The sequence below is a fragment of the Rhododendron vialii genome, chromosome 13a (genome assembly GCF_030253575.1).
Source record: "Rhododendron vialii isolate Sample 1 chromosome 13a, ASM3025357v1".
NCBI lineage: Eukaryota > Viridiplantae > Streptophyta > Magnoliopsida > Ericales > Ericaceae > Rhododendron > Rhododendron vialii.
In genome coordinates this window covers 33,554,296-33,573,557 of record NC_080569.1, presented here as the reverse complement: position 1 = coordinate 33,573,557, position 19,262 = coordinate 33,554,296, and the positions used below count along the sequence as shown (strand labels likewise).

The following is a 19,262-nucleotide window of genomic DNA, read 5'->3' as shown; positions in this document are numbered from 1 at the left end:
CATTTGCAACGATATTCAACATTATATCAATCCCATGAAGAAATTATTCAACAGTAAACAGAAGCAGTTTTCTTCCACGTTTTTTGGAAAGTAATCTTGTAACCAACAAAATGATAACAGTTTGATGGTTATACAATCACAGCCTCTAAAGATGACACTTACAATAGATTGTACCTAACGGACAATTTACAAGTACAAAGAAGGCTTCCCAACAAGGGGAAAAAAATACATTGTAAATCCTAACAAATTCAGTACTCCAAAACTTGAGTGTACATGTACAAGTACAAAAATGTTTGAATTGGCATGCCTACTTACAGCAATAACTGGTGCCCACAAGCTAGCAACCGTCAAAGCATTATGATTATCTGCAAGCAACGGCAGGCAATTAAACACATAAGCACAATGTACATGATGGAAGCAGGTAAGTGCACACAGTGCATACATTGAGTACTATGACGGAAAGTGGAAACCAATGTAACAAAACCTCGCGACACATAAGCAAAAGGATAAAAAACAGTGTTTAGCTTAATATGTCATCAGAAGAAATTTTGGGTTCGAGTTTTAGTTTGCATGTGTTCCCCTAAGCATGTGTGCCGGATTGCATTCAGCTTCTCCCCCTTTGTATTCAGTTTCAACCTTGTTGAATATTTGCATCTTCACATGCAAGACAGGTTCGCAAGCGAAGGAGGGTGTTAAATAGCTTGATGTACATTGTTGGGCCCATTTCGTAACACCTAATTGGTTTACATCAAGGAGGCTTCACAGGCTTAGAACAAAAGGGGGGAAGATACAACCACAAACCATCCCCAAAGACAAATGGCTGCTCTAGACGTTTTCTAATCACCACCACATGTAATAGTGATAACTATGTTACGATCATAAATGTGATGCAGTTATTGTTCTAAACAAGAAACAATTAATAACTTGCTTCTTTCTTCAACCAAATCATCCCAAGAATATCATGACCAAATTTGGTTAGCACTTTCAGAGGAAGACATGGAGAGATACCCAAACCAACTGCTTGGGAAAGGTAATCCAAGTAAATAGTCTAGCAATGGTAATCCAAGTAAATCGCTGCTTTCCGAAGCTGCTAAAGTCAACCTTCTAACAAAAGTCCTCTCCGATGACTTGGTCAAGTGATTGAAAAGCACGAGGCGAAGGTGAGGCAACAAAGCCCGTAAAAGACGAGGCACGAGGGGAGGCAAGCGCCTCATTGATGCGAGGCGACCGTTGTGAATAAATAAATATATATATATATATATATATATATATATATATATATATATAAGTCCCCTTCTTATAAGGACTACCTTATTTTAATAAAATGCAGACCTCCATTTTCCGATCAAATTTGATTGATCCGAGCCGCTCAATGTGTTCAAAACGTGATTTTTAAGGTACCCGCGAGAAATCAGCAAAAAAAAAAAGACAGGGAAGGGCTTCATCCGAGCAGTTTTTGTTTGTTTTTTATCTAACGGTTCAAATAAAAACTGCTCAAATCAAGCTCTTTCCGCTCATTTTTTTTGCCAATTTCTCGCAGGTACCCTTAAAATCACGTTCTGATCACATTGAGCGGCTCGGATCAACAATATCAGATCGGGAAAGGCGAGAAATGGGAGGTCCGCATATAAGGTCCTTATTTTAAGGTCCTTACTTGAAAATTTCTGTATATATATATATATATCGGAACAGTTCAATGGACACCCTAAAAAAACACCCAAAAAAACACCCATAATCTCATTCTCATAGTTCCCGATCAAATTTTTATGATCCGAACCGTTCAATGTGTGCAGAATGTGATTTTAAGGGTGCCCGCGAGAAATTAGCAAAAAAAATGACCGGGAAAGGTTTGATTTAAGCAGTTTTTATTTGAACCGTTCAATAAAAAACCGTTCGAAACTGTTCGGATCAAGCCCTTCCCGGTCATTTTTTTTGCTGCTTTCTTGCGGGTACCCTTAAAATCACGTTCTGATCACATTGAGCGGCTCGGATCATCAAAATTTGATCGGGAGCTATGGGGTGTTTTTTTAGGTGTTTTTTTAGGTGTCCCCGGAACCGCCCCGTATATATATGTATATATATATATATATATATATGTATATATATATATATATGTATATATATATATATATATATATATATATATACACACCACGGATCCAATGAGGGATCCCTTACCAGTCTACCGTGCGGACCTCCCCTTTCCTGATCGAATTGCGACGATCCGAGCCGCTCAATGTGTTCAGAACGTGATTTTAAGGGTACCCGCGAGAAATCAGCAAAAAAAATGATCGGGAAGGGCTTGATCCGAGCAGTTTTTACTGAACCGTTCAATAAAAAACTGCTCGGATCAAGCCCTTCCCGATCATTTTTTTTTGCTGATTTTTCGCGGGTACTCTTAAAATCACATTCTGATCACTTTGAGCGACTCGGATCGTCCCAATTAGATCGGGAAATGGGAGTCCCGCACGGTAAGCCCATGCGAGATCCCTCAATCTAATTTTTATACGGGGTAAAAATTGTTACTTTTCAACAGATCTACCTATTTTCGACCTCTCTGACCCTAAATCGCAACCACCCAGCCATCAATCTCACTCAAAACCATTTTCCAAAAAAAATAATAATAATCTCACTCGAAACCTACTTTAAACTGGTTTTCGATATACCAGCTGCTGATTTTGTATCAATTTGCAACACTATAGTTGACTTCGACTAGTTTTCAACCGGACCCAGTTGATTTTAAGTGAAATCAGAAGGACCCAGACAAGTTTGAGCACTACTGAAGTTCGTTGGTGGTCGGAAATCATTTTCCAGTGGACGGCGAGGGTGGAAAGAGAAAGAGGTCGGTGATGGATGGGTGTTAGGTTTCGAAGGGTTTTGATTGCCGACGAGGGCTGTGCAGGCACAGAAGAGGGTTGACGTTGACTGGGTGTGAGGTTTTGAGGGTTGAAAGTGGTCGGCGGTGGATGGGTGTCAGGTTTCGAAGGGTTTCGATCGCCGACGAGGGCTGCACAGGCGCCGACAAGGGTTGACGAAGGCTGGGTATAAGGTTTCGATGCCTAGTCGAGCTTTTAAGGCGCCTCACGCCTCACACCTAGGCGAGACGCCTCATGCAACCTAGCCTCGCCTCACACCTCTGAGGCGATATAGGGTCGCCTCATGCCTAGGCGATCGCCTAGTCACAATTTTTAAATCACTCACTTGGTCTCAAAACTAGCTAAAGCATCATAAACCGAAACTTCGGGACAAGTTCTTTCTCACCTAGGAAGATGGTGTAGACTGTAGAGAAATAATGACAATCATATTATTCCCATTTGGATATCAAGGAGTCTAAGAAGACGTCAAAAAGTCACCAATAACCCATTCCTGACACGGCGTGGACCATTCGCGATTCTTTTCTGTGTGTCCAAGGTGTCCATTAACCTCATGTTTGGGGAAATGTCGCAAATTAATTCCACAAGTCCAATGTGAGGGTAGAAAACATTATGATAAGTATTCTTATTGCGGTTGGATAAATTTAGAGCTTTGGTCTTCTCTTTCTCCTTTTCTTTGAGGTGAATTCTTGTCCAACACAATCCTTCTTCCTCCCTCTCATCCACCCACACCAATACATCACTAATGCATTTCTTGGTCTCATTTTTTTCACTATCAACACCAAATTAATTGGATTGATCTTTTAAACTTCCAATGTCCATTTTTTCAATCTCTTAACTCTACCAATACATTGCAACTTCTGATGTTCCCTTTCAATTTATTCAACCCCAAAATCCACCAATCAATTATTCTAATGGCTGTCTGCAATCAACAGTATGTTAAAATCCAAGGTCGATTTCTAAAACTCATTATAGTACTATACCGATGTTGTGGCATGTGCATTGCATGTAACTGACTGTATTAGCAATAGCAACTCAAACATCCATGATGAAAGAAAGTGAAATTAGCAGCAAAATAGAAACAAAATGTAGCAATGCCTCACTTTGGTGATTCTCTCAGAATGCACAAAACAAAAAGTAAAATAAAATCAGAATTAGTAATACTAATAAAACCTAAAATTGATCACAGAATCAAGCTCATTGCTTACGTTTAGACACAAGATCATGCCAAGAATAAGTCAAATTAGTCATCTTCACAATAAGCTGTGTTGGCTCTACCAAGGGCTTGATCTGCATAAACCAAGAAAATGTTCAGCAATCAGCACATCATCAAAAAAATCAGTCCTTCATGTTGTGAACATACACAGAAGATCTGTAACAATACAAGTAAACAGAATGACCAAAGCCACATACCAAAAGGAAATAGGCAAAGGAAAATTTCAAACCCAATAGAAAAAGCCAGAAGATCGCATACCTGCATTGCAATTGTACAAAAGTCAAGCCACCTTCAAGGCCTTTGGATTCCTTAGATAGTAAATGAAAGGAGTACAAAAGAACTAAAGCTGAAAAAAATTTAATGTTGCTGAAGAACCGATCATAAATAGCTCTTGGGTAAGTCCTTAGGAATGATTAAAAATGATGACAACAGTAACTAGAACTTCCAGAAAACTAGATGTCACGAAGCCACCTGACTGGAAAATTGCATCAAATAATTGAGTCTAATTTGTAATCAACATGCTCAGGTTTTTGTAATCAAGTTTTTAGGATTAAGTACCAACATGTTCAGGTTAAATTTGTAATCAAGTTTTTAGGAACCAGTACCATGGGTTGTCAGACTCGCATGATTCGCGATTTGATTCATGATTCTAAAAAACGATACGAATCTAAAGGTGAATCAAGGTTTACACAAAAACAGTGGTGAATCATATGGTTCACAATTCGATTCACGATTCACGCAAAAATGATATGAATCTATAGGTGAATCAAGGTTTATCACAATTGTTGCTTTGACTTAATATGAAACCACTTTCACTAATTTCACAAATCAATCTTTTTAATTCTTGTGACAAGAGGGTACCCACAAAATTGAAGGAAAAATTCTATGGAACTGCCATAAGACCAGCGATACTTTATGGGACAGAAAGTTGGCCTATTAAGAAACAACATGTGAGCAAAATGAGTAGCGGAAATGAGAATGTTGAGGTGGATGTGTGGTAAGACTAGACAAGACAAGATTAGAAATGAAACAGTTCGTGAGATGGAAGGTGCAGCACCTATAGAGGAGAAGTTGAGGGAAAATAGGCTAAGGTGGTTTGGGCATATCTACCGTAGACCAGAAAATGCAGTAGTTAAGAGAGCGGATAGGATAGCTCTAAGTAGCAATGTTACGAGGAGGGGTAGACCTAAATTGGCATCAGATGCTGTAGTGCGCAAAGATACGAGTATAATGGGTCTGTGTGAACAAATGGCTCTTGACAGAGCTCAATGGAGGAAACGGATTCATGTAGCCGACCCTAAGTGATTGGGACATAAGGCTCGGTTTGTTTTGCTAATCTTTTTAATTCTTGTATCCACAAAATCATAGACCAGGGAAGGTCTCAGAGCCTAGAACTAACCCACATATGTTGCTATATAAGCTAGTTTCGTACCTATGAGGCTACAAACTTGTATTTTGTTAAGGCTAAGCTTCATTTCTCTAATGAATCTTTAACATCAATATGCACACATCCATTTTATTGTAGAACTTATCTACAAATCATGTACAAATGCCTTTCCTATTAGACGACGTGACATTAACTACTAATAAAAAACAAACTTCAATATTGATTTAAGCTTAAATTGTTCAATGTTAAAATGTATCTCTATTATGTAGGTGCATAGATACATTTTCCAATGTATTTTTGAAATTTGGACCGAATCATTACTATTCACGATTCGGAAAAGGATCGATACTCGATTTGATTGGCAATTTGACAACCTAGTACAAGAGTAATGTAGTTGTGATCATTAGTGAGATCAGGTATAATCATGTAATCAAGTCTCTTTGAGGGCAATTTGAGAACAAGTAGATGGGTTAGAAGCCCTAATAGGTTAGATTAGAACTGCAAGCAAGTCTAAAACATAGAATTGCAAATTCTCAATTGAATGAGGATTATGCTTTAGAGAACTTTCCTCAGCTTATGCACTTCACACCAATTGTTTAAAAAAGACACCCAAAGAACACCTCTTCTTCTTTGTTTCTTCTTGTTAGAGCTCTTCCCACACTGGTTACTTATCACCTCCGCAACTAGTATATGTGCCTGGGCACCTCTCCACTTATTGCCGATAGGTTTAGTGTTGGATGCCCTACCATAGTATCTGAGCTAGCCTTTCGAAAGCTTTTGGACAAGACTATTTGGATATTTTTTTTGGACAAGACTATTTGGATTGATTACTGTACCTTAAGTGCACCTTGTTTCGGATGTTGTGCTTATCGCTCCATGTGCGAATCACAAGTCAATGTGCAAAAAAGTGGTAGAGTTGGTCCAATTCCAACATTGGTAACTTATTACGTCAAAAACTAGCATAATAAACTGAGCGGCCTCTCCACTTATTGACAATTGGATTTGAGTTGGATGCTTTAAATCACTTCCCCTGCCTCAATTCACTACTATTTGTGCCACTTTAGACTTCAAAACTCAATGTGATCAATTTCCATCTTACTTCTTAACTCAAATGGTCAAGCCTAATCCATTCTTTGCATAATGAACTATAGTTCTCAAAAGTATCCACAATTTCTAGTACAATTCACATTAACCATGAAAGCTCCTAAAGTTGTAACCATACCAATGTTTCAAACGAAGAGGATAGAATTGGAAAGCATAAAGGCTTAAAAAACCATGAACATTAATTTCACTATGGTAACTTAAATAAGTGTTTTTGCATTCACCTATATCATTTTATCTCATTCTCCTACCTAGGCAACGAGATTCACTTATATTCACATTGCGCAACCAAACCAACTAAACCTTACGTCCCAAGCAATTGAGATTGGCCACTTCACTCCTTTATTGTCCCTCCATTCTGGCAAGGGCTACATGTTCAGTTACATTTAACAAATTTACGCTGAAACGAAAATGAAAATTTGTTCATCCAAATGTGATTTTTCAAGTACACACCATAATTTTTATTCATGTTGCTTTTTCTTTACCTTACACTTTCTTCGTTAGAAATAATCAACCCTTCTATTATAGTTATTCTTTTCCAAACTTCTTCAATTAGTGTTGCTACTCCTATTTCACAAATCAAAATGTTTCTAATACCACCTTTTCAGGTCTTGAAAATCCATCTAAGGACCGACATCTCAAATACACTACTTGTACTAATATCTCGTTTCTTTTTTTTCAAACAACCATCCCCTTGCAATTCTTTTATTAAAAGAAACTTCCAACAAATGCTTGGTACTATCGCATTGATTGCAACAACTACGCTTCCACTGAGCCAACTTTGATGTCATACATCATCTCCAACCACTGCATCCATATTGACCATTGAGCCTAGATAATGAAAATTCTCAATCGTAGAAATTAACTATTATTTTATCCTCACTCCTCAGCTACTTTTACTATTATTAATCATGAAACCACATTCTATATATTTAGTTATTAGTTCTACTTATTTTAAACCATTTTAACTCCGAAGCTTCACTCCAAATTTCGAATGTAGTGTTAGGTACAATTTTTGTTTCACCCTCCAAAACAGTGTGATACCATACACTAGGGAACTATCTTGAATAAGTCTCGTCACTATGGCCATAACTAAGACAAAAAGTACTGGACTCAAGATTGCTGGTACTTAATCCTACAACGATGTAATTGATCTTGAGATTTATGTCTAGTAATGGCTTAAGGCATTTCGAATGTCACTGGCTATTGTTGGATTAATAATTTGCATGATTATTGTGATGGTATTGTAAAAGTGTTACATTTAGTTATGAGATTATACATTTTCCTGCATGAAATTGTTAAGAGTATAATATTTCGTAGATCTTTTAACGTTTTTTTTTTTGGCTAAACATGGTCAACCTATATGTGACGAGATTTGAAGCAGAGTAGGTTTCTGTCAACATATGTAAAACATTTAAGGTAACACATGTTCCGACATGAATCCATGGCAACATGAAACCCAAAATGACACGACTTGAACACTAGCCCCACGATGCCCACCCCTAGTTGGAACTTGGACCCACCTATATAAAGGGATATGTCACACTTATCCATGAATTTCGGTGGGTGATTGTGACGAACGGCACGATGTGGGGGATACTTACAGGATACGACAATATACAAGTGGATACGGTTGTTTGATTTTGCTTTCTGCTGAAAATCTTGTCATATACGAATAGAGAGCTGGTGTTTTGTGTTGAGAGGAAAAATTGTACCTAGTATATACCATATGAAAGCTGTCCCAAGCAGATCAGCGGATGTCAAAGTTTGTCGAATACACATCAATGCCATTTCAAGGAGATGAAATCTTAGCTCTATGAGGGCTAAACAAGTTTCATTGCCCATTGTAAGAGAGAGAGAGGTGGGGGGAGAGTTCTCTTTTGGGTAGTGATGTCCCTTTCGGATGAGAGTGCAGCTGTTAACCTGCCTGCCTCACGTGGGGGATAGCTAATGAAAATATGTTGTATGTCTTTCTTTTTCTATTTACAACTCCCTTCTTATTTCATAAATGGGTTATTTCAGAGTCAATTACGGGCATCCCAACCACATCCAACAACAATAATAGATTACACAGCTCCTCTGGCATTACCTGTGTCTTGGTCAACAATCCTTGACTAGCTTCTTGTATAAAACGAACTATAGTGGAAAATATGAAGTGCAAATATAAGGAGGATTAAGTGCATCAGATGAAGGACTTGGAGATTAATGGGTCAATACAGAATATGAATATGAAACAGTTACCAGTGTCCTCGAGTTATGCCTGTATCCATCGCATTTAATTATCATATCGTCAAGTCCTGCCATATTTTAGTGTTTGTGTCAAAAAGTAGTCTTCCCAAACCCTCTAATCTCGTGTTGGTTCGAGTTGTGTTAACATGCAACGTAATGTCCCCACCCCTACATAGCCCTTCATTGTTGGCTCAGGAGATTCAAGGGCCAAACCTAAGCAGGTAGAGCTTGAGAGAAGTCATATCATGTAGTTGTCACATGTTAGGTATACTGCTCAAAGATGTAAGACATCTTGATCAATGCCCCTGTCCTTTTATGATTGGTAAAAGTTGAGGTCGCCGATGGTGGGCTCAAGCTCCTTGACAAATCTCTACTCTAGCCTCCAAACCACATGCCTAACTTGGTCCCAAGCAATGCATCTAGACTTTGCTCCTGATCTAGAGTGGTGCTAGAGTTGCTTGAGATAACTTATTGGAACTCATAGAGCTCCAAGACTGCCATAGGAGTTGACTCTCTAAAAAGTAGGGAGCACATATCGGGAAGAGTTCTCGCAGAGGTGCCAGGTCGGTCATTCGGAAGTCCTCCTTGGAATGTGAGATGCCCAAATGGTCATTGAGAGGTTGCTGATTGGGAGTTGAGGCATCCAACATCGTTGGGAGGTTGCTCATTAGGAGTCACGGCTTAATCTCTCCTTGGGAGTTTAGGTGCATGGTCTCTCATTGGTTGGTTGCTCAACGCTCCTTGAGAGGTGAGGTGACTGATTGCTCATTAGAAGGTAGGTCCCCATGAAACGTGAGGTTCCCGATCACTCATTTTTGGAGGAAAGCCGCTCAAACGCCGCTCATTCAGAGCCTTGGCACACATACAGAGTGCCTAGAGGCTGTCATACTTGGGGGGATATGTTGGTGTTATGATATAGAGTCACTAACAGAAGTGCATGGCGGAGGCTGTTTAGATAACCACATAGCCCCTAGAAGCCCCTTTACTAATAAACAAAAGACAATCATCCAATAACTATCTTCCATATAACAGTACTACCGTAGTCAATATTCTTCCAAAGATCATTTCACAAGGCCATGGTCCTCAACTCCTCGTTACTGATTACCTTTTCTTAACCAGCACAAATATAAGAGAGAGAAGAGAGAGCGCCCCCTTGCAATCTAGACCTGCTCCCGATTACACTAAATTCTTTACTTTCCAAAATACAATATGTGGTCTACTTACTCGTCATCATACTTATTTTATGACCCTAATTTTCCGAGCATGACAAGAAATAGTATAGAAGTCTGACTAGAAAGAGCAAAAATAGCAGTTCATAGTACAGCAAGACATGTAATGATCTTGAGAAGAAGTATTTCAAGGTGCGTCTAGAACTCATGCTTGATAGGCCATAAGATCCATCGTTATATAAGAGAGATAAGGAAATACTTGATATAATCAGACGTCCTCTCATACATGCCACGGCCAACATAGTAATGCTCCTAAAAATAAGAATTGAGGGAAAAGAAGATCAATAAAGATTAAAAAAAATGACGAATAAAGAAGCTAAATACAATAATACATAGATAAAAATATATAAAAACATGTTGAGGGAGTAATGAACCTGGTGCATCCACTTGATAAAACGAATTAGAGGCCAATGATCACATTGATTGGCCAAACGGTGAAAGGCCGGGATTCGCAATAGGAAGCTAATGAAAATTTCGATACCAGCATAGATGCAGAGAACCATTATATAAATTTTGTATACCACAGAAACCTGATTTGATTTACTCTGCTCTTGCAGAGCTTTCCTGTAATTTGAGTATAACAAAAAAGACAAAAGGGTGAGTTTGAACTACAGATAATTACAAGGCATAAAAATAGTAGCATCTTAACAAATCCAAAATCATGAAAAAATCAACTTACACATAAAGAAACCATATGATGACTGAAGCTGTAGTAAACCAAATGAAACGGAGAAAAATCCGTGTCACAGCTAAGCGGCGTGATGTGGAATATGCACCATACATCATAACAACGTCCAGAACACCTGTATTACAAAGCAATGAAATTCAGCAATTAAAAGAAAATAACAGAGCAGCAGAGAGAACAAGATAGAGCTGTGATCTCCTTGCTTCATGGTCAACATATGCTAAACAAAGAATGACAGCTTAGAAAGCTGAACAAAGAAAAAGGATTCTCAAGAGAACATGGCAAAAAAGAGACTTCTTCTCAAGAGAACATGGCAAAAAAGAGACTTACTCTCCAACAACTTCATGACAACAAATGTTGGACCTAGACTAAGAACTTCCCGAATGGTCTTTGCACCAATATTTCCCTTGTTGAATGCAATAATGGTGAGTCCCTGCAAACATAGAAACAAAGATTCATATCTATGAGCATCAACAAATTTAACCAAATACTTCCAATCATTAACACCAAAGGACGCCGATCAAAAAAATTTTAAGCTGATCAAAAAAAACACCAAAGGACATATGTAAAAGATCAATAACCAATCCAAAAGCGCCAACATACACCTATAACACATGATACAGTTGAATTAACACAACAAATTAGAAGTGATAGAAGTGATGACAGAGACAAAATGAAGAGGGTCTGAGCATGAAAAGAGTGCTAGCGAATGGTAGCAACATCTCTTAATATCTCTGATGTCGGTGGCCAAGTTTTACACAATAAAAATGGAAAGGAGGTCAATTAACATCTCGTTGATTGTGACACAATCTGCGGCCCAAGTAGGAATTAAGGATTTGGGAGTGAGTCAGCTAAAAATATCAAATGAGGTTGTTGGGTATGAGAATGCAGAGTTCTTGTGGATAAGTTCTTAAAGAGAGTTATGGTGGCTGAACATGGTGATAGTTAGGGTGATTGGCTGACTGCGGAGAAGTCTTGATCTCATGATAGGGAATAGGAAAGGGAACAGTCAGTACGGAAGGAATTCGTGAAATGTGTGAGCTTTCACGTGGGAAGGGAGATAGGCGCTCTAGATGCAATGGAGGCATAGCAAAGAAAAACTCGGGGAAACTTTCCTGGCCATCTTTAGACTGGCACTGGACAAGGAGGCATAGCCACATGGGTGCAAACAATATGCTTAGTTTTTGGGTCATTACTTTGCTCTATGGAAATAAGGGGAGTTGGAGTAGGGGGTGTATCGTCTTGCTACCAAGCATCGAGAGGGAGTCCAAGGGATTAGATGATGAGTGCACCAACTAAGCATCTTCGGTATATGGTGGCGGCTCGTAGAAAGATAAAGAAGATCAATAATCTTAACGGGCAGATATTCTAGGTGAGCCAATGTTTTATATATAAGGAGTGTAGGCGAGTTGGAAAAGGTGCAAGAATCAAGAGACGGAAGAGTAAAGCTTTGATTGTTGGCGCCATTTTCCTTGTGTGCATGATCTGGAGAGAGTAGAAAAGGAGATATTATAACCTTAGGAGTAAATGTCCAGGCCCAAGAGTGGTGTTTTGGTTATTCTGTATAGCTAGGTGTTTGTATGGTATCCCCGAGTCTCTAATCTAGTCTTTCCTTGTTATAGATAGATTGGTGGCATTGTCATGGAGAGGCTCCTTCATTTTATTTACCTGTTATTTTAAAAAAGAGGGGGTGGGGGGGAAACAAGAATACCATTTGGCAAGTTGAGAAGTAGTTTCTCTCCATGATAGTTATGGGAGTCGGTTTCCCACCTAGTCACCTCCTTATTCAATCTTATGTGGCAAGGGAGTTATGGATTGAAGCCTTGGATAGAAGCCTGTTGTATGCCTAGCTTGGGATGGCTTGGGTGCTTCATGGAGATGTAGCACCGTGATTACCATGCGAAGGAGGAAAGCTTGGTTACCTGCATCATTTTGCCTCGGTGGATTATGCAGAAAGAGCAAAATAGGAGACCATTCCAAGGAAAGGAGTGGATCTCTAGGCCTTGGTAGTTTTGATAGTCAAGTGTCAAAAATATATCCCAGATTATCTAATTGGGTCTTTCCTTGTTAGAGACGGGTAGCATTCCCTTGAGGCTCATTGTAAACACCCCAATTTGGCTTTGTAAATGTCCAAGTCCTGCCCCGGGCAACCGTAATGATAAGCTAGTTACACATGTTGCAAGGCAAGATTCTGCCAGAAACAAGGAATGATGAGGATGACCTTAGGAGTTAAGGAGTGGACCCAAAGACTTTCGAATAATCTTTAGAGCACTGGGAGTGGAAAGAAGACGCGGCCGCCACTTCGTTGGTGCGGCTACGGATTGATTTGTCCCGAGATGGAGTGACCGTGAGTTGAACCTTCTAGAACCTTAGGAAGTCATGGCTATCACTTCATTCAAGCGGCCGCATGATTTTGAAGTCATGGCCACGGGATCTTTCACAAGTACCAGATCATTGCAAATTCGATTACATTTCCTTTTTTAGCATATTCTAATACAATCTTCGATGTTTTTTGCACTGTATCACTCCTATAATTTTCAGAATATGCATTTTACATTCTTTCAGGGTTCCATCCTCTCCTACAATTAGGAGACCCTATTTAGGGTTGAGGGGAATAGGGTCGAGGGGAGAACTTTTACCCACAAATTCCACGGAGAAACCCAACATACACATAACACAGATAAAAGCATATTTTGTGAGACGTATGCACGAAAGTTCTCTTGTTAGTATACCAAACCTTGAGAGCACCCACACACCCATGCTCCCCAAAACACTTTGGGAAGTGGCTAAATTACGTATATGATAAGTGGCACACCTGAAACATCATGACAAGGAATATCCACAAACGGTGGAAGCTATGGTAAAGATGAAAAAATGTCCGGTGCTCAACAAACGAAGTTTTCCCTTGACGTTTACTGCTGCCAGCTTTAAGCACATTCTGAAAGAACACATACATAAAAAGTCAAGAAAACATCAAACCAAATATATCAGAATCAATACTAAACCGTTAAAGCAAGTGTCAATAGGATGAGAAGTGCAATGAGCAATTAACACCAAACATTGCAAACAATTTTCTTGCATATACATAAACAGGAGTTGGGAAATGAAAATTTTAATGCTGGCTTGATGAATCAAAAAAATCAGAAGTAGCATAGCATATTTCATGCTCGTTAACACCTGAAATGCAAAGACAAGCAGTCAGGTTCCGGTGAGGGATCCCTCATTTTTTTAAAATGCGGGACTCCCCTTCCCGATTGAATTTCGATGATCCGAGCCGCTCAAAGTGATCAGAACGTGATTTTAAGGGTCCCCGCGAGAAATCAGCAAAAAAAATGACCGGGAAGGGCTTCATCCGAGCAGTTTTCATTGAACGGTTCAAAAAAAACTGCTCGGATGAAGCCCTTCCCGGTCATTTTTTTTGCTGATTTCTTGCGAGGACCCTTAAAATCACGTTCTGCACACATTGAACGGTTCGGATTTTCAAATTTTGATCGGAAAATGAAAGTCCCGCATTTTAACAAAGTGAGGGATCCCTCACTTGATAATTTGTGTGTGTGTATATACATATATATATATATATATATATATATATATATATATATAAAATGGTACAACAAATTGCACTATCATCTTAGAAAGTTGCCAACCTTCGATCTTGGAGTTGGTATAAGAAAAAAGGGTGAACTCAGGCGCCATGGCCAACTAAGTTCAAAGCAATGAAGGGACCTGAAAACGAGAAGGGAAAAGAGTTTTAAAAAGCATTAAAACACACAAAGATTCCATAATAGAACTCACCAAAAATACTCATTGAAATCATCATAATTTCTCCATGCAGAATGCGGTGCTCTCCCGTTATCGTTGTTTGCCGCTTCCTGCAGGCCAGAAACGTTGTAAAAACTTCAATCTTTTAGGAGCAAGGAGAAAATGGTGATACCAGTATTTCAAGTGTTGTTGCAAGCAGAGACTTCACTATACTTCTGTTTACAAATTGGTAAGAGAAAAGCAACAAAAGAAAGAAAACAGCGCATGAGCATTTCTTTTCATGGTTCTCTCGGAAGAGAATAGCATCCTGTGTTACTTTCTTTGGGATGAGTCAAAAAGTTTGTAAAACATACAATGAAACAGAAACACAATGCCCCCCACATCCACTAAAAAAGAAACAAGGTGATTTTAGGGATGGCAAAGTGAACCGAACCGATGGGTACCCGAACCGTAACCGAAAATATTCCCCGAACCATAACCGAAAAATTCCCCGTGGGTATGGGTATGGTTGAGGCCTTGGATACCCGAACGGGTATCGGTTTGGGTATGGTTTAGCAGATCCCCGAACCGATCCCCGAACCGAATCGAACCGAAATATATATGTATAGGAGTCCAGTGGTCGACATGCATATGTCTAAAAATTTAGGGACCAAATTGTTGCATGTGTTAAGGTTTAAGGGCCTGGAGTGTGATAACCCTTTTCTTTATTTATAATTAGGCTTACAATTGACAGCCACAGATTCCTACCAAACAGTCAAACCCACGCCCTCCTCTCTTACTGCGTTGCAGACGACCCTCCGCAGCCTCACCGCCGCTCGTCGTCGTCGTCTCTCTCTCTCTCTCTCTCTCTCTCTCTCAATCACACATACATGAGACACCCCCACCCACCTTCTCCAATGTCGTCAAGCAAAATATTCGGTCAAATTCACAGATCGAAGGCTTCGGAGATCGGCCGCTCCGGCGACATTCAAACATACGAACAGTACGTACTTCTCTCTCTCTCTCTGTTACTCCTTTCTTCTCTCATCGATCAGAACCCACTCCAAGAACTTGAAATCGGACGAAATTTTCAGATCTGCCCATAGCAGTTGTCATTTGGTTCGGGTACCCAATTGGTTCGGGGATTACCCGAACCCCGAATGGTTCGGTTATAGTTTCTTTTTGCTCTCCCCGTTCGGGTAACGGGGCGGATATGGGTAGAGGTTCGGTTTCGGGGATCGGGTACGGAATTCCCCATATCCGCCCCGAACGCCCCGATTGCCATCCCGAGGTGATTTACCAAAGAGAAAGAACAAACTTTTTCACATGCCTAATTACTCAAAGCCACTAAGAAGTCCAAAACATAGGTTTAGAATATATCAACCCTCCCTGAGAACTAACTATAGTTCAATGCAAAAATAGGTTTTCCCACGGCATCAGAAGTCCCCGTATTGCACCTTTCCAAAACCTAAAGAAATTACAAGTGTATAATTAAATAGTAGCCACAAACATACCGCAGCGACAACCTCATATAAAGGGCATATGACTTGATCATGGAAGGACACCCCATTCTCAGTTTTGCAACTATTGGCTGGCTGAGCAATCTCCTGCTGCCTCTCCTGCCGCAGTATTTCATCAAGTTCCCTTACCATCTGTTAGACAGTCATAGAACAAAAATAACTAAAAAATAAAGATTTCATAATTACAACAAACGCATGTAACCAACACAAACAATACAATCCAAGACTAGCTGGCCTACGTGATGAAATATGTAGCACAAGCATTCCGGAAGAAATCTAATGTTTGCAGCTTCACCCCAAATGAGAAAATACAAAGAAATAAATAATAACTTCTTCTCCTTGCCAACAGCATCCAAACTGCACAAAAACCATTCAAATTATCAATTATGGACTTTTGAATTTTGAATCGGTGTATGGACACAAGAGCAACTGTATACAAATTCATTTTGCAAACAACAAAAACCAATCACCCAAAATAGAAATTTCTCACCTGCTCCATACTGGTTGAATGCCCAAATAGTCACACCACTTAATGTAGTTGTCCAGAGACTTCAGAAATACTTTCTGCACAGCAGCCTCATCCAATTTCTGGAGGCAATCACAACACATTATCACAGTTGGCAACGTGACAAGAGATATGAAATGGTCCTATAAAACCTTAAACAAATAATTAGTACTACCACAAAAAGGACAAGTGATGCACTTAACTATTGCATATGCAGCAGCTTCTGAAGACTGTAGTGCTCATTAAATGAAATAGCAACAGTACCCATGTAATCCCCCATCGATGGGCGCATGGGCTGAAAGGACAAGAGAAAGACATAACCTTTGAAAATATATGCACAAATACCACAGAAGTAGCGGACCCCTTGTGCCTTCAAAAATCAAGGAACTCAAGGCATGTTATGCGGTGGAACAATACCCCCAAATCAAAGAAGGCAGGCATCAAAGAGGACAGGCCTAGGGACCCTATTCAACTTATGTGCTAATTACCTAGCTTCCTCCATTCAAAATCCAAAGCATCAATATTGCACAACAGGTGATTAAACGAAACAAAATACCATATTTTCTAGAAATAGTGTCACGCTTAAACCACCTTTCATTTGACACAGAACTTATGTTCAATTCTAGATATTCTTCAAGCTTGAAAAGGAATTTTGAGCACCAGTTCAAAAATGATTTCGAACAGCATGCAATGAAAATACAATCTCTATGATTCATGCCCCCGAGATAGCTTGGTATTTTATAACACCTCAAGAATTTAAAACACCATCCTGTGAACATACAGTCTCTAGGACTCTGTGTCCGCTGTGTTTAATGATTTCCAGCGACTGAGGCCCCGTTCCGCTTTCTCCAAAAAGTAACTTTTTCAAAAAGAAGGTATTTTCAAACTCAAATATAACGAAAATGAAAAATGATTTTTCAATTTTTTTTACACTGTTTAAAAGATCTCAATGAGATCTATCAAACAAGATCCATGTTGGTAGGAAAATTATTTGCGTAAACACATAATTTTTGAGCTTGAAATTGCCTTCTTTTTCAAAAAATTACTTTTTTCCAAAACAGGAACACCCCCTGAGTTTAGGAATTACAGGTCATATGAGAATAGTTGTTAAATACCTATGATACGGGTCCTTTCAAAAACAATGCATATCCCAACCTGTATCCTTTTTGTACAGAAATTCTACAATACGATGACGTATCCCACAAGAAATTTAAGTGTCCCGATTGGTACGTATGATATGTTATGGTATGATTACTTAGTGAAAAAAAGCCATACCATCTTTTAAGAAGTAAAACCCAAATACGTTCTAAATCGTTTGACCAATTATGAAAACATTCAAGCCATTCAAAGAAAACCAGAACTCAAACTATTGGAGCTGGCATAGAAGAAAGAACAAATTTTGATCATGTTGCATGAATCAGATAAGGGCTCTTATTTTCTTCTCTTGACCAAGGGACTAGAGAGCCTCAGTGTGATAGTTCCCACTTGGGAGACTTGGAATTTTTCATCCCAAAAACTCATAATTCATGTATAAAACACTTATTTTTCATATATACAGCAGATATTTAGATTGACTTTGGTATGACTAACTATTAATTTCATATTAGCTTTTGTAAATGTATCTTACGATATGTGGTACATATCTTGATACAATTCATAAAATGAAAAAGAACAATAAGCGATATGTATCCCAATTTGAAACTGTAACGATCTGCTCCATCCTTGTAAAATATTGTCCGCTTTGGACGCCCAAAGCCCATAGACTTCCCGGTAGGTCACCCATCCTTGGATTGCTCCAGGATGAGCACGCTTAACTGTGAAGTTCCTATGCGCTTTGGCCCGCCCTCACGGCTTTAAAAGGCCTTGTACAAGTAGGATGGATCTTTTCTTATAAACCATGACTAGCCCCCTTCCGTCCGGACGCTTCCTGCAGTACCTCCGGCCACCGGAAAGCGTGGTGTCACAATCTACCCCCTTAGGGATGCAACGTCCTCTTTGCACAGGCCCAGCAACCTTCCCCTGATGGCCATGGTGTGGTACTTAGTTCTGTACAGCACAATCAGTGTGCTCGTACCAGATTCTAGAGGTGGCCCCCCCCATGTAGACCAGGGTTGTGCTCTGCTACCATATGTAACGACCCGCTCCATCTTCGTACAATATTGTTCGCTTTGGACGCCCAAAGCCCATAGACTTCCCAGTAAGGTCACCCATCCTTAGATTGCTCCAGTATGAGCACTGTGGGCACGCGCCCCAAAATTTTCGATTTTTGTTTTTTTTAAAATCGGGTGCGGCCCTCTTTGAAAAGCGCGGCAAAACGCTTCGATTCAGAGTCGCCACTCGGGTTTTGCGGTATACACCCAAGGAACCGAACTTGAAACGTTTTGCCACGTTGTTTGATTTTGAAAAGGCATAGACTGGTCCGTCGTCACCTTCGATATCTGAGGTTCGGGAGCCAGGTTACGAGAGGGGAAGGGTTTTATGGCACCCCTCTCGCCCAATCCGGAGATCGGTCTCTACTCGGGCATTTTATAAAATGTTTGCATTTTTCTCTCATTAATCATTTTTTAGCCAATTAGGGCGGGGGAGCAGTTTAAAGGGGATTTAAAACTGTAACAAGTTGTAGTTATGTGACAAAAATGCTTATGGAAATGATTTGCTTGCAATAATGAATATAGATTGAGAACAAGCACCAAGAGCATTTTAAAAAGGTTGGAGTACGCTGTTTCCCGGGGAAGTGAACAGGTATCACACCAGAATGCACTGGCCAGGCCACCGC

General features: G+C 39.7%; 1 protein-coding gene and 1 non-coding gene across 7 annotated transcripts in view; both read right to left on the bottom strand.

The window, feature by feature from the left end:
- LOC131313740 (callose synthase 9) overlaps positions 1–19,262 on the bottom strand; it is a 60,233-nt gene that overhangs the window by 27,066 nt on the left and 13,905 nt on the right. For all 6 annotated transcript variants that reach the window (XR_009196295.1, XM_058342227.1, XM_058342228.1 and 3 more), the window contains 13 exons: positions 16,472–16,569; positions 16,221–16,338; positions 15,976–16,113; positions 14,516–14,592; positions 14,368–14,446; positions 13,536–13,658; positions 11,051–11,153; positions 10,715–10,838; positions 10,410–10,599; positions 10,235–10,287; positions 4,287–4,347; positions 4,082–4,163; positions 316–365 (listed from right to left, as the gene is read on the bottom strand). Coding sequence is in view for 5 of the 6 variants with exons in the window: in XM_058342227.1 (XP_058198210.1) it covers positions 316–365; positions 4,082–4,163; positions 4,287–4,347; positions 10,235–10,287; positions 10,410–10,599; positions 10,715–10,838; positions 11,051–11,153; positions 13,536–13,658; positions 14,368–14,446; positions 14,516–14,592; positions 15,976–16,113; positions 16,221–16,338; positions 16,472–16,569 (1,296 nt within the window). In the remaining variant the exon portion in view is untranslated. The remainder of the gene's footprint in view (positions 1–315; positions 366–4,081; positions 4,164–4,286; positions 4,348–10,234; positions 10,288–10,409; positions 10,600–10,714; positions 10,839–11,050; positions 11,154–13,535; positions 13,659–14,367; positions 14,447–14,515; positions 14,593–15,975; positions 16,114–16,220; positions 16,339–16,471; positions 16,570–19,262) is intronic.
- LOC131315408 (small nucleolar RNA snoR100) lies at positions 16,883–16,990 on the bottom strand. The gene has a single exon (XR_009196740.1). It is a non-coding gene; the product is annotated as a small nucleolar RNA snoR100 (small nucleolar RNA).